This window comes from Barbus barbus (genome assembly GCF_936440315.1).
Source record: "Barbus barbus genome assembly, chromosome: 43".
NCBI lineage: Eukaryota > Metazoa > Chordata > Actinopteri > Cypriniformes > Cyprinidae > Barbus > Barbus barbus.
Genome location: NC_136721.1, coordinates 14,159,854 through 14,175,572, shown reverse-complemented (window position 1 = coordinate 14,175,572; position 15,719 = coordinate 14,159,854). Strand labels below are relative to the sequence as shown.

The 15,719-nt window shown below is 38.1% G+C and overlaps 2 protein-coding genes across 2 annotated transcripts in view; one reads left to right on the top strand and one right to left on the bottom strand.

Moving 5' to 3' along the window:
- The window catches only part of LOC306862388 (calpain-5-like), a gene marked incomplete at both ends in the record, with an annotated part of 36,120 nt that overhangs the window by 11,895 nt on the left and 8,506 nt on the right, over positions 1-15,719 (top strand). Inside the window, 3 exons of the mRNA XM_079405179.1 lie at positions 5,211-5,419; positions 5,526-5,718; positions 6,657-6,850. Coding sequence (XP_079261305.1) covers positions 5,211-5,419; positions 5,526-5,718; positions 6,657-6,850 — 596 coding nt within the window. The remainder of the gene's footprint in view (positions 1-5,210; positions 5,420-5,525; positions 5,719-6,656; positions 6,851-15,719) is intronic.
- On the bottom strand, positions 2,657-3,118 carry LOC306862240 (olfactory marker protein-like; the record flags this gene model as incomplete). Its single annotated transcript, XM_079404987.1, has 1 exon — positions 2,657-3,118. One exon carries the CDS (start codon positions 3,116-3,118, stop codon positions 2,657-2,659), a length of 462 nt encoding a protein of 153 aa, XP_079261113.1.

The window sequence follows — 15,719 nt, the reverse complement described above, 5'->3', positions numbered from 1 at the left end:
TGTGCAGTGGGATCGCCGCGGGTCTGCCAGTCTCTATCGGCGTCGTGGCTGGAGGATCCCTTGTCTCCGCCTCCAGCCTCTGAGTCTCGGACTCCGTCTCGGCCCTTCGACCCAGCGGCTCCACCTCGGCTCCTAGCTCCTTTGTCTCCACCGTCACCCATCGGCCCACCAGCTCCACCACCCGTCGGCCAGGGGCTCCCTCTCCCTCCGCCGCTGTCAGTCGGCCCCCTGGAGTCGTCAGCCCTTCCTCCACCATGGCTCCTCCCTCTGACAGCTCCACCGTGGGCTACCATCAGGGCTGTGGCCTGGGTCCCGCCTAGCTTCCTGCTCAAAGTCAGTACTGTCTCCATCCTGGCTCCTCCCTCCATCTGAGCCGCCCTGGCTCCTACGGTTTCCTCCCTGGCTCCTTCATTGTCACCACCCTGGACTCGGTGGATCGTCCTCCTCCCAGGTGTACGTCCTCCGCCAGAGCCTCCACCTGTACTGCCTTCCTGCCAACCCTTCACTTTCATCTTTTTCCATCCCACGTCCACTCCTTTGTCCTCCTCCTTTGTCCCCCTCCGTCCCTCCCTTTTTTCTCTGCGGCACGAGGTCGCGCCTTCTGGGAGGGTGCCGATCTGTGACACCCCAGGACTGTTTTCATTCCCCATGTGCTCTGTGACCTAGTTTCTCTCTCTCGTTAATTGTGTGTTTATGTTCAGGTGTGTCTAGTTGTTATCCTCATTTACGTTCCCCATATACTGTAAATTGCATTCAGTTCTGTGTTTCTTTGTCCGGTCTCGTCTATTTTTGTGTGCATTTGCTACCCTCCTATGATGGATTACCCTTATGTGGATTATTAAAGACTGTTTATCTATATTCTTCTTCTTTGTGTGTTCACTCCTGCACCACACCATGACAATACTACATAATTCTGGTAACACTTTAGTATAGAAACCAATTCTCACTGTAAACTAGTTGCTTATTAGCATGCCTATTATTAACATATTGGCTGTTTATTAGTACTTACAAAGCACATTTTGCATGATCATATTCTACATCCCTAACCCTACCCAATACCTAAATTTAACTACCTTACTAACTATTAATAAGCAGCAAATTAGGAGTTTGAGGCAAAATCATAGTTAATGGTTTGTTAATAACAAGAACTGGACCTTAAAATAAAGTGTCACTATAATTCTAGTATATACAATTATAGAATAATGTATAGAATTATAGAACTTATTAAATTATATAATATACCACTTTATGGCTGTATGGTTTGCCCAATAGAAATAAGTTTTGCTCAGCAAGCACAAAAAATAGTTAATTTTTGCCTACATGTGTCACTTTTCTCTTGATACTGTCAGCTTGCAGAGACCTGCACTGTGGGATTTAAACATGCATATTCTTGCATATTTTGTCAGAATATCTTTTTGTTATCTTATATAAAGAGTGTGTTAAGCTGTGAGGATGAGCAAAACAGTCTCTCTGAGCTCTATTAGCAGCTGTAAGTGGCAGCCTGGCGTAGGATCTGTGTGCTCTGTTAGGAACCATTACCTGATGATGGTTAAACAAGGGAGAGATCCACTCACCTGTGGCTTCATGAATGTATACACGCACACCTTGTAGTCCCAGCTGGTGTAAACTGTATTTCAGTTTCTGTTTGTAGATTTGTTGGAGGTAGACAGGTAAAGGGTGTTTTCTGAGCTGTTATTTAGCTTAAATGTTAAGCTTCGGTCTTCCCTGCATCTTCCCCAGGGTGTGAAGTGTTTTCCCCTGCTTGGGGAAACATTTCCTCTTCCCTAGAAACACACATCATCACGAAGGGGTTGACTTATAGGGCTTTCCCATGTGACGCCTCTCCCCTGTCCTGTCATTTGTTTTCCTGACAGGGTCGGGCATTGATAAATGAAGGTGCGTGTGCTGCTATCCTTGCCCCGTGTCTTTGCAGAAACCTTTTATCCCACCCAATCACATGCACCCAGCATGGATACATACTCAAGGGCAGTGGTTATCTCAAGATGACTTAAAATAAGACAAAACAAGCATTCATAAAAGCTAAAACAACTAACACCCACCCTTTGAAGAACCAGGATTCCTACAGTTTAGAAAAACCTGGATATATGAGGTAGTCTGATTTTTAAAAATGTGATTTTCAGACCTGGAAAGTCATGAAAATGTTATTACTCCATGGGCATTTGTATATATTTTATTAATATACATTTTTGTGTTTATACCAAGCTCAAAATTATTTTATCAGGTAGAAATTGTGAGTAAAATTCATTTTTTTTAAAAATCCAGAATAAAACTGGAATAGTCAGGGGCTTTGAATATTATTGTGGACATTAACGAGCCTGAGAACCACTACTCAAGGGCACTGCCATTACACCCCAGTACATTAATTATTTAAAGAATTAATAACTACAACCACTAAAAGCACAAGTTTTGCTTTATTCATGAATAATTATAATCTTCTTGAATTATTAGTGTGATTTATCTTGGGTTACCTCCATTAAAGTCTTATCACACTCACAAAAACAGCTAAACATGAACAATCAGACAGACAAAGCTCAAGATCTGGTCATAAAATCTCATTTTATAGGTCTTTAGGAACATCATTTTAAACTACTAGGTCTAGGTTAAGTAGATTCAACAGCAAGCCCTTCAGGTTCTTTCACTTCTGGAACTCAATGGAGCACTCGATGTTCTCCAGACTCAAGCTGTCTTCAAAGGCGAACAGAAAATACATCACCTTTCGGACCTTGGCCAGCTCGGCTATCCTCTCGCCGAACTCCTGAGCGTCAGCCTCGTAGCATTGGATGAGATCGTCATCTGCGCTTTTCCAGAAGAGGCCGGTCGGTTCGAGGAGCTGGCGGGTCATGAGGTGGGTCAGGTCGGGCGTCCAGAGCTGGGAGGTGGCGATGATGTTGAGGCGGCCAGGTGCGGACATGCAGATGTTCCAGCGGGTGAAATGCAGGGCCTGTTCAGAGAAGTCCAGATGGTAGACGTGCTCGTTGGACTTCAGTAGACGCTCTCCATCTTGGCATTTCTGACCTCGCTGCTGCAGAGACTGTACACGCAGACGCATCATCTCCGTCAGCTGTATATCAGGGTTGAATGTCAGCTCAAGAGACATGTTCCCAGTCAAGATGTTTTGAAACCTGACAGCGTAGGGCTTCTTCTTTCTCTTGTCTGGCCGGATTAGGCTTGTTATCCACCGTGTGACCTCCTCCTTGCTCGACTGATGTCTTCTGTGGTATAAGAGCCACGGTGAGACCTTGTGCTCTGAAACCAACTTATTTCACAGTGGAGGTTTCTGTTTAGATGTTTGTTGCTCTGGGCTACAGGAATGCTGGGCTCTCCAAGAGGGAATTCGAGACATCTGTGTTTGCTACATGTGTTTGTTTCACATTCACTGTCGATAGAGTTTACTCAGGACTGAACAGGAGTCACCTGCAGTGAGCATCACAATGTGTACCTGGGCCCAGATAATGGACCTGCTCCTCTTGGAACAATTACCACAGAGGTGTACTTGAAATCTAATCTCTGTTCTGTCCCAGAGGACTCGCTCAGGATGAAAGAGATGTAGTTGTTCTATACAGCATCCAAATCACCCTGGTGTCCTTCCCTCAACAGTCTTTAACATTCAGGATAATGCTGCTTTTTTGATCTGCATCTGTCTGTATTTATGAAGTTTTAATTTGATAAGCAATGACATGAACCCGATCCACGAAAGATTACACAATATTGGAAACTTGTCTAGTTTAGTGCTCTTTATAGTGTTTTTGTTTATAATTTTTGCTTTTGATGAAAATGTAGACAGTATTTTGTCATGTCATTAATTTTAGTTCTTTGACTAAAATGACAAATGATGAGAAATAAAATAAAATGAATGATTTTATTTGTCAACAAAACTGATATGTAACCCTGGACCAAAACCAGTCATAAGGTTAAGTTTTTTTTTAAATTGAGATGTATACATCATCTGAAAGCTGAATGAATGAGCTTTCCATTGATGTATGGTTTGTTAGGATTTGGCTGAGATACAACTATTTGAAAATCTGGAATCTGAGGGTGCAAAGAAATCTAAATATTGAGAAAGTTGTCAAAATGAAGTTCTTAGCGATGCATATTTCTAATCAAAAATTAAGTTTGATGTTTTTATGGTAGGAAATTTACAAAATATCTTCATGCAACATGATCTTTACTTAATATCCTAATGATTTTCGGCATAAAAGAAAAATCTATAATTTTTACCCATACAATGTATTTTTCGCTATTGCTACAAATATACCTGTGCTACTTAAGACTGGTTTAGAGGTCCAGAGTCACATATTTAGTAGACGGTAATGTAAAAAAATCTAAACAACATTAGCATGCTATTTTGTTCCTAAGTTCTTATCTTCTTGTTTTCCTGCACAGACTGGCAGCAGTTTAACAAAATGTACTAAAAACATATACTCTTATACATTACTTGTAGCAATTGTTCAGTACTTGTACAGTACTTGTATCAGTTTGGGATCAAAACACAAGTAAATTTAATTAATAGAAAAGAAAATAGAGGTTATTATGCAAACACAAATTTTGTCTGCCCAGGTCAAGTGCATTGTCCTTTTTAACTAAAACTATTAAAAATCATTAATCATGTTAAGAAAATTATTAAATAATGTTATTTTATTTAAAAGAAAACTTTTAATAAAATAATAGATCAACTTTTGGTAACACTTTACTTAAAGCCTTTGTGTATAATACATAATAATGGTTATTAAAGAGTGTAATGCATTATAATTTTTCATAATGTGCTTTATAATGCATTACATCTTGTCGTAAATAATTCTAACCAGATCAATTTAAGATGCATTGTGTATCAATGAATTGATAAGTGTTATAATGTAATAACTGTGGTTACAATTATTCATGAGATTGTACAGTGCATTATAAGGTGCATTACAAGGCATAATTAATGCATTAAAACTACTTTTATAATGCATTATACATAAAGGCTTTAAGTAAAAGCAAACATTAAAATAAAAATGAGAAAGGTCGCTTATTAACTAACCATAATAAAATGAGGTAAAGTTGAAATACTGAAATTTCTGAAACTCAACTTATAATTTTTTTTTAAATGACAAATGCACATAACAAAATTACAAAAACTTTAACTAAAATTAAAATAAAAACTGTAAGTATAAAAAGTGACACTACATGCCACTTTTTTCTCTTTCTAGGTTATCCCAGACTGGAAAGAGCAGGAATGGGATCCGGAGAAGGTAGACGCTTATGCAGGAATATTCCACTTCCGCTTCTGGCGGTTTGGGGAATGGGTGGACGTGGTGATCGATGACCGTCTCCCCACAGTGGATAACCAGCTGGTGTACTGCCATTCAAATGATAGCAACGAGTTCTGGAGTGCCCTTGTGGAAAAAGCCTATGCCAAGTAAGCAGTTCAGGCAGCAGACAAATTCAAAAGGTCTATACAGAGATTAACATACAAGTAGTGTGATAACATAGTGATGCTAAGTTCTTTCTCTTTACCAATCAAGAGTTTATGGCTGCTATGAGGCCCTGGATGGTGGAAACACGGCCGATGCCCTGGTGGACTTTACTGGCGGTGTGTCAGAACCCATGGACCTTCTGGAGGGCCAGTTTGCTCAGGATGAAGTCGCCAGAAACCAACTCTTTGAGAGAGTGCTCAAGGTCCATAATCGAGATGGCCTTATCAGCTGCTCTATCAGGGTGAGAAGCACTCTTACTTTATTTTAGTATATTTGAGTACAGTATAATTTATATACATTTTATACACTCTAGAAGCACATATAGTACATATTATTGTCTCAGCATTTGTCTCACGTCTGTCAAGATTTGTATTCAGACACTCATCCATCTATTAATCCAGCCATCCATCATTTTTTTCTTCCTTCATTTATTTTCTTTCATAAGACTTTACTTTCCCAGACTCAAAGCAATCTATGATTGTGTATGACTTGCTTATCAATGGTCTGTGAAACCTTTCATCCATAGGGAAAAAACCCTACGTTTTTGAATATCTTCATAGCAGGACGTTTTTTTTCTTCACTAGAATATCAAATAAAATGCCTCTCAGTCCACTAAGAGAACTCCATTGAGTGTTCAGCAACATTTAGAAACTCATTTGAACAGAATCATCTGATGTGCCAGACAGGTCTGTGATGTAAGCAGGTTATCTGGGGATCATAACAGAGACAACTTTATCAAGTTTCTCCATAATTTAAGGGCTTTTGTTCAAATGTGGAGGAGAAACTGTTTGATTGATTTTTAAATGTTCTGTTAGATACTCAACAAAGTTCTTTTATGTCCAAGTTCAGTCACTCTCTGTCCGTCCTTACAACCTAGTCTCGATTATGTCAACATAATTATTCATGTCACAGAGCCTACACGCCTATGCATATTGTCAGCTTCATTTGCACAGCAAGCCCTCTGCTCATTGGAGTGTGATAAATGGGCGTGGCTTGTCTCCTCCTGATTAACATCACCGTATTTCACTGTACCATGAAATAATGGCCCATGTTTTCATAATCAATAATTCACAGACAGTGCATGTACTCGCATTCTAATCAGGGATAAAGATTATGCTTTTGGATAGACTTGAAACTGGTGTTCAGCAAACTAACTGAAATTTGACCTTTGGTATACAGGCAACCACAGTAGAGGACATGGAGGCAAGACTGGAATGTGGGTTAGTGAAAGGCCATGCCTATGCGGTGACCGACGTTCGCAAGGTCCGTCTGGGACATGGCCTTCTGGCGTATTTCAAGTCAGAAAAGCTACACATGATTCGCATGAGGAACCCCTGGGGTGAAAAGGAGTGGAGTGGACCGTGGAGTGATAGGTGAGACTGCCCCCTCTTTGATTGGAGGTATTACAGACTCTATAGCAGGAGTGTCCAATCCTGCTCCTGCAGGACCAAAGTCCTGTGGATTTTAGTTCCAACACACTCGCCTAGAAGTTACTAATGAGTCTGAAGAGCTTGATTAGTTGGTTCAGGTATGTTTAATTAGGGTTGGAGCTAAACTCTGCAGTACAGTGGCCCTCCAGTGGCCCAACAGATGTGGACACCCCTGATCTAGAGATGGTGTATGACAGGGTTTGCAAACACCTTGGGATTTGTGAGGAAACTGCAGGGGTATGTGAGTTGATGAAAAGCTAATAAGTAGGTCATGAGCATGTAAAATGAAAATAAATAATTTTGAAATAAAAATAATCAAAATAAAACCCTTACTAAACACATGAAACATTTAATTTGTTTACCTGCATGTCATGTGATCAATAATCTAAATTAGAGAACTGTGAATATGTAGATGTGTTGTTAAAGGATTGAAATATTAATTTAAAATCTCATGGAATACTTCGGGTAAACATATTAAAGGAACACTCCACTATTTTTGAAATAAATATGATATTGTGATATTCAGTATGATATTACGCAGCGACTGAAAATAGTCCCCAGCTAGGTAACTAGTTATGATGTAGCTAGGGACTATTTTCAGGCGCTGTGTAATATCATTGCGCCTGCTGCACCCATGGTACGACAGCAAACAAAGTTCCTTGATTATTACGCCGGAATGAGAGAATAGTTCCTAGCCATATCAGCCTATAAAATCACAACTTTTCATTTTCCGTCAGTCTTAGTACACAATGTAAGTACAGAAGAGTCCAGTTTTAAATAGAAAAAATATCGAAACTCTTTGGCCATTTTTGAGCGAGATGCTAATGGTCTAATCCGATTCAATGATCTATGCTAAGCTCCGCTAAAAGTGCTACCGCCAGACCCAGAGATCGGCTGGATTTGAAAACGGTAAAACTCAACTGTTTAACTCTTGGGGAGTTGGAAAATGAGCCTATTTTCAAAAATAGTGGAGTGTTCCTTTAAGTAAAAAAAAAATTTGCCTGTCAAAAGGTTTGGGAATAATTAGAAAAAAATGAATTATTTTTACATTTATGACCTTCTTTATGACCCCTGTCAGCGTTGATTGACAGGTTATCATATGTCAAATGTGTACATGGGTAGATTTATGACCTGATTTATGGCTATGTGGCCCCCTCTGTCACCCTGACTGTCATGTCACAGGGTCCTGTCACCTCTGACTGAGATGACAGTAGAAGATCAAAGATCAAAACAGATGTTAGATTTTACTTTTGATGGATTTATGATGTTTTTTTTTTATCTCTCACCTGCGCCATGGGGTTTTTATGGAGATCCTTCCTGAGCTGTAGCTAGCTTCCAGTCTCGAGGTGTTGGGTTCTTCCTGATTGTGGAAAAATGGCTGAGCAAAGGGGTGCGTATTGACACCTTAACAGGATCAATGTTTGTTTGATCTATACGGTATATGTTAATGCCTAGTCACCAATTTGTCCCTACTGGCAACGTCTACAACCTCCTCTGAATAAGGAGGCTGTCTGGGGCATCTGGCTTCCATGTTTGTGTTTTAGATCAACACCTTTGGTGGATTGGTGTCTAGACACCAGAGCCCAAAGTTTCTCCCCAATCTGTTTCCAACCGTGATGTAGTCGGTGTCCGATATAATGTTTTAATATGTTTGTTAACGGGGATGGTTCTTTGTTTTTGGGTGGATGAAAGACATCCAGACACTTTTTAAACCCCTAAACGGTTCAGTTCTGCTTGATCTATAGGCTAAATGTCGTTAGCTAAGACATCGCTGTTTTGATTGTTTGCAACAATACTGAAATCCTCTGGCAATACAAATGTACAAATATTACTTTTGCCAATAAAGCACATGAAAACTGAAACATAGAATTAAAGAATTCACCAAGACCATATTTCTATATGCGTCTGAAAAAAGGTGCTATGTTCGGGCATGATTTTCTTTATCATCTCGATGTGTATATGCTAACACCTCTATAGGATCAGTTTGTCCACAGAATCTTTTTCAACACAACCACATTAAACATTAAAGAATGTTATCAGTCACTATCCCCTTCTTCTTTGACCCAAATAAAGCAACATCTCTGGTGTACGCAAGCATCTACAATGTGCGCATGTGCTAAACATCTTTGTTTCTCCACTTTTGTCATATTTACTTGATGTAATACAAGCATATTTTGAGAACAAAAATTGATTAAAAATCATTGAATTACGAAATGCAAAGTGTATACATCATTTAAGAAAAAATGCTGTAATGCATACAGAATACAGAAATCCTCCTCTTGATCTATTGTGACTATTGTTTTACGCTCACAACTGAAACATATCTAACCATTGTGCTCAAAGCTACAAATTCATTAAAGTTTGAGGTTGTACACAGTCCTGAAAAGGCTACAGACACAAAATATCAATACATTTTTTTGTGCTCCCTATGTAACTCAAGAGTCCAAGTCACTAAGAAAATGATCATATAAATACAGAAAACCATAACCTTTGAAAAGGCTATAGACATAGTCGTTTATACAGGGAATATGTTTGCACAACAGAAATATGTATCAGTATAACAAATACCTAATACTGAAATCCTCTCTTCTAAATCTATTGTTAAAGTTTTAATGTTGCTTTTGATGGCCTACACCACTAGCTGATACCACTCTATACTTTTTCATTGTTTTTTAGATGAAGACTATTCTCAGAATCCGGTCAATCATGTTGCGAATGTTTGCAGGAAACCATTATAAGATAATAAAAGGATAGTCCTTCTACAAGAGATTGTTTGAACTGAGATTGTGATGTACTGTAAAGCTGTTTCTGGTCTGTCTACAAAGCGGCCACGAGACACAAGCCCCTCGATCCTACTGTTTCTCTGTTACACGTACATCTATTTCATTTAGAACAAAAAGTTGAAGATAGTGTGGAAACACTATTTTCTTTGCACACGTCTCTAAATATGACTTTAATAAATAAATCACAGATGTCATGTAGTTAATTCATTGAAAGGTGCATGTTTTTGACTGTTTTAGTTGGTCTGCACCAGCACGCAGACACATGTTTTAGGTATTCATCTGACCAAGGTTTGATCCTGAGGAAACACGCACAACAGCAGCTGTGTGTTGTCATGATTGTCTTCATAACTGATCCATTTTTATTAAAACAATGTGGCATGAAGTTACTGTATTCAACGGCACGGTCCCTTAAAATATTGTAGTATATCTTTTTTTTCCCCTTCTAAATATCTAAACATGTATTTAGCTGAAATATTAGTTGTTAAGTGTTTACAAAGTTGTCATGCGTGATGTTTATATTTTAAGAACATTAGATAGTTTATAGTTTTGAATCTTATAACATATATTTCACCAAACCTAAAGGACTGAAAAATACGTTTAGCATCAATCCACATTTCAGCTGTTAGCCAGAAAGTGAACTGAGATTTCATTACTGAGGTTGTTTCACATTCTGTAGATTTTCTCAGTTACATTAGAGTTTTGGATTCTAGTTTATGTTGAATATTGTTTGTTACTGTTCCGCATGTTTAACACCTTATTACTTGAAGACACGTACTGTATAAATCACAAAGTTTTTTCATTGTAGTAGGCCGACTCTGAAACCAGACCAAACTAAAAATAGCTTGAGCCTTAGTTGTATCAGTGTGAAAATTGTTGTGTTTTTATCTTTCTATGATTTGTTCGTGCTGTTCTGAACCACGGTTTCATTTTTAACATCACAATTCGTATTATATTGTCGTGTGTACTAAAGATAATGTTAAGATGCTAAGTTCAGTTCATGCGTTCGTGTCCCCATAAAATCTTAGCAGTAGTGGTAAATGATTTGGCTTAATGTCTGCAATGGAGGGCTCAGAGAGACTATTCTACTCGACCTCCGATAAACCCCTATAGACATAAAGATAAATAAATAAATAATTAAATATGCATAAAAGGAGGAGATTTGGGGGGGGGGGGGGGGGGGGGGTGTCGAAAGAACTAACAACGGAAGTGGTAAGAGGCTGTCTTTTATACTTGGATATTAACTGGAAGATTAGATGGACGTACTCCTCCCGAAATTGCGTTAATAACTTCACTTAAAGGTTTTTTTTATTGAAAATTCCATATTAAAATGTTTTAAGTAAAATTAAAATAGTGATGAACATAATACATACAACACTATACATCAACAATAATTTAAATGTGTTTCAAAAATATGCATAAATATGCATATGTATTCTAAATAAAGAGTCTTAGAGGCAAAGGACAATTTTATCCAATAGCTGTTTATTAAACAATTAAACATACAGCAAGGAACACAGAGGTAGTAACGTAAACAGAAGCAAGGACTAAATAAATCACTATATACTTGTGAAATAGAGTACATAGATCTTCAGGTTTGCTCTAACACATGGCCCTATTCAAAAAAACATGATTCATTATGATTACACACTTACTGATCATTCAGCAATGCTTAAAATAGATTCAGTTCACACAGGCATGTCACTCTGTTCGAAATATAGATTCGTTCTGCAGCACCCGAAAGGGTTGTCCTCAGGAATAGGGAAGTCACGATCATACTCATCAGAGTCAGGTTCATCAGAGTCTGACTCGTCTCTACTTTGAGACAAAAAGTTTGGTTCTGATTCCTCCCAACGTTTATTTACCAGCATGAGATCATTTTGGTCATGATGCGTTTTGTTCCAACAGGATGAAATGCATATGTAGGCCGTTCACGTTGTCCAACGGTACCTCATCCCCTAGTAACAGCATCCCACTGGTAAAAGTATCTGATTTTACCACCAAAATTAAATTCTCTCCAAATTTGATTGTAGAAGTATCTCAATGGAAATAATTTGAAATGGAGGTTTGTCAAAATAATAAAAAGTTCAGTCAAATGTTCAGTAATTTTCTTAAATGAATACGTGTGTGCTCGTCATGCTCTCTTTCCCATGCAAGGATTAGCATGAACTTGCGGAGGAGTCTTAAAACAAATCCAGTGGAGTAATAAAAAATATCGTTTACAAATCTGCGTTTAATAAACTTTCACAATTGTTTATGAAACAGATTTTCTGAATTCTATATGAATTATAAACATTTGTCTTGCTATACTCTCTTTCTTAGTGATTTTGTCTCTTGAATGTACGAAAGGTTATGAATGAAATTTATCAATACTCTTTACAAGAGTGTGGAAATTTTAACATGCTCAAACTTAAATGAATGTGCAGCTTTCAGTTTCAGTTGTAATAGTTTTAAGGGAAAAACAGCAAGACTTAATTTTCGTGTTGATGCTTCACGTGTTCGCACATCGTGGACAGACACAAAGTTGCACTAAAAGAAATATCTCAAAGAGAAAAGACTGTTACATAATTTCTTAATTTTCATTTATACCTATTATGATGACAGCTCACAAAGAGCTGTCTTCACCTAAAAACATACACAGTCCAACAAACAAATTGTGAACGGCCATCTGAAATCTTGATAATATGACTAAAACTAGTGGTGTAAGAAAAATGTCATTTATAAAAGATTGTGATTCTTAGATGCAACACATCCCTAACAAAATCTGTTGGCATGCAAAAATACTCATAAATGTTTTAGCACAGCTATTTACACACATAGTATGAGAACTGTACATTGTATCACTTGCCGTAGAAAATTCATTACAAGTTTATTAGGGTCAAAAAGAAATGACGATAATAGTTGAAACATCCTTGTACATCTCTTGAAAACACAGATGCTGGAGCTTTAATCTTTTAGTAAAACATTTCAAACGACATTATACCTACAAAAGAGTCAAATAGTCAAAATGTACAAGTTTTGTGTTCTAGATGAGAAATTTACACCAATAAAGGTTTCATGAACATTAGAAAACAACATGTATTCCCTGTGGCTGTTAAACACCACGGGTAAATGATAAATAATTTGAAAACGTAGGTCTGTCAAATGAGAAAAGTTCAGTCATACATTTCAAAAACTTTTCTGAAGTAAAAAATGATGTGTTTGTCACAAACACATCCAAAGAGTTTTCTATTCATGTGAGAAAAGCACTTGGGTGCATTAGCATCAGGCTATTTTAAAGAATAAAACTAAAGTTTCATTTAAAGACTTTTAGTGACACACAATCTGTTTAAAACTGTAGGTGTAATTATTTTACTGAGAAGTGAAATGTATATTCGTTCTTTTACAGTACACATATATCTACAGGCTAGATTAAAATGAAAAACATTTCTTAAATATCAACAAAAAAGTAAACACAACATATACAATTTTGCTCTTATTTAAAATTTAGCATACCCAGGTGTGTGTGTGAGAGTGTGCGTGTGTGTGTGTGGCTCAGGTATACCCTACGTTATGGGGGATAAAGATGGCAATATCCAAAATCCTTGTCCTTGTGGGGACATTTTTTTTTTGTCCCCATCAGGAAACAAGCTTATAAATGATACAGAATGTAGTTTTCTGAAAATCTTAAAATGCACAAAGTTTTCTGTAAGGGGTAGGTTTTTGTGTAAGGTTGGTGTAGGGTGATGGAAAATGCAGTTTGTACAGTATAAAAACCATTATGTGTGTGTTCATTGTCTAAAGCAGGGCTTATTTAAAATGTTTATTTGTTTGTCTTGTCATAACATGTTATGTACTTTGATTTCATTTAAACAATATTGTTTAGCACAATGGTCAACCATTGATTTTTTTTATTGTGCTTTATAAATAAAATGAACCGAACTGAACTAAAGCATGATTCTGTGCACATCTATATGAGGTGGATGCTGTAAAGCCATTAACACAAGCACATAGAGGATATCCGCTGTCAGTTAGACACCTTCACTGTTAGAAGGAAATGGATAGGTGAGGTGGACTTGGTGGATAGTTGGTGGTTTGAATCATTTTTAATTTAAGACTCCTCCTTATAAGTTTACCTAATCAGCTTACAGATTAGGTTGTTGTGATCCTACAGAGGTGTTAGCATATACACATTGAGATGATGAAAATCATGGCCAAACATAGCACCTTTTTCAGATGCATATAGAAATATGGTCTTGGTGAATTCTTTAATTCTATGTTTCAGTTTTTAGGTGCTTTATTGGCAAAAGTAATATTTGTACATTTGTATTGCCAGAGGATTTCAGTATTGTTGCAAACAATCAAAACATTGATGTCTTAGCTAACGACATTTAGCCTATAGATCAAGCAGAACTGAACCGTTTAGGGGTTTAAAAAGTGTCTGGATGTCTTTCATCCCCCCAAAAACAAAGAACCATCCCCGTTAACAAACATATTAAAACATTATATCGGACACCGACTACATCACGGTTGGAAACAGATTGGGGAGAAGCTTTGGGCTCTGGTGTCTAGACACCAATCCACCAAAGGTGTTGATCTAAAACACAAACATGGAAGCCAGATGCCCCAGACAGCCTCCTTATTCAGAGGAGGTTGTAGACGTTGCCAGTAGGGACAAATTGGTGACTAGGCATCAACATATACCGTATAGATCAAACAAACATTGATCCTGTTAAGGTGTTTTGCTCAGCCAATTTTTCCACAATCAGGAAGAACCCCGTCTAGACATTAATATAGACTTATACCATACAGATCAAACAAGCATAAGGTGTCAATGCACACCCTTTGCTCAGCCATTTTTCCACAATCAGGAAGAACCCAACACCTCCAGACTGGAAGCTAGCTACAGCTCAGGAAGGAACACAATAAAAACGCCATGGCACAGGTGAGAGATAAAAAAAAAAAAAACATCATAAATCCACTCATAAATCCATCAAAAGTCAAATCTAACATCTGTTTTGATCTTTTGATTTACACACCCTACTGTCATGTCAGTCAGGGGTGATATATACAGTCAGGTCCATAAATATTGGGACATCAACACAATTCTAACATTTTTGGCTCTGTACACCACCACAATGGATTTCAAATGAAACGAACAAGATGTGCTTTAACTGCAGACTGTCAGCTTTAATTTGAGGGTATTTACATCCAAATCAGGTGAACGGTGTAGGAATTACAACAGTTTGCATATGTGCCTCCCACTTGTTAAGGGACCAAAAGTAATGGGACAATTGGCTTCTCACCTGTTCCATGGCCAGGTGTGTGTTATTCCCTCATTATCCCAATTACAATTAGCAGATAAAAGGTCCAGAGTTCATTTCAATTGTGCTATTTGCATTTGGAATCTGTTGAGCACGGAAAACAACTGTGGTGGATGACCGAAGAATTCTTTCCCTGGTGAAGAAAACACCCTTCACAACAGTTGGCCAGATCAAGAACACTCTCCAGGAGGTAGGTGTATGTGTGTCAAAGTCAACAATCAAGAGAAGACTTCACCAGAGTGAATAAAGAGGGTTCACCACAAGATGTAAACCATTGGTGAGCCTCAAAAACAGGAAGGCCAGATTAGAGTTTGCCAAACGACATCTAAAAAAGCCTTCACAGTTCTGGAACAACATCCTATGGACAGATGAGACCAAGATCAACTTGTACCAGAGTGATGGGAAGAGAAGAGTATGGAGAAGGAAAGGAACTGCTCATGATCCTAAGCATACCACCTCATTAGTGAAGCATGGTGGTGGTAGTGTCATGGCGTGGGCATGTATGGCTGCCAGTGGAACTGGTTCTCTTGTATTTATTGATGATGTGACTGCTGACAAAAGCAGCAGGATGAATTCTGAAGTGTTTCGGGCAATATTATCTGCTCATATTCAGCCAAATGCTTCAGAACTCACTGGACAGCGCTTCACAGTGCAGATGGACAATGACCCAAAGCATACCGCAAAAGCAACCAAAGAGTTTTTGAAGGGAAAGAAGTGGACTGTTATGCA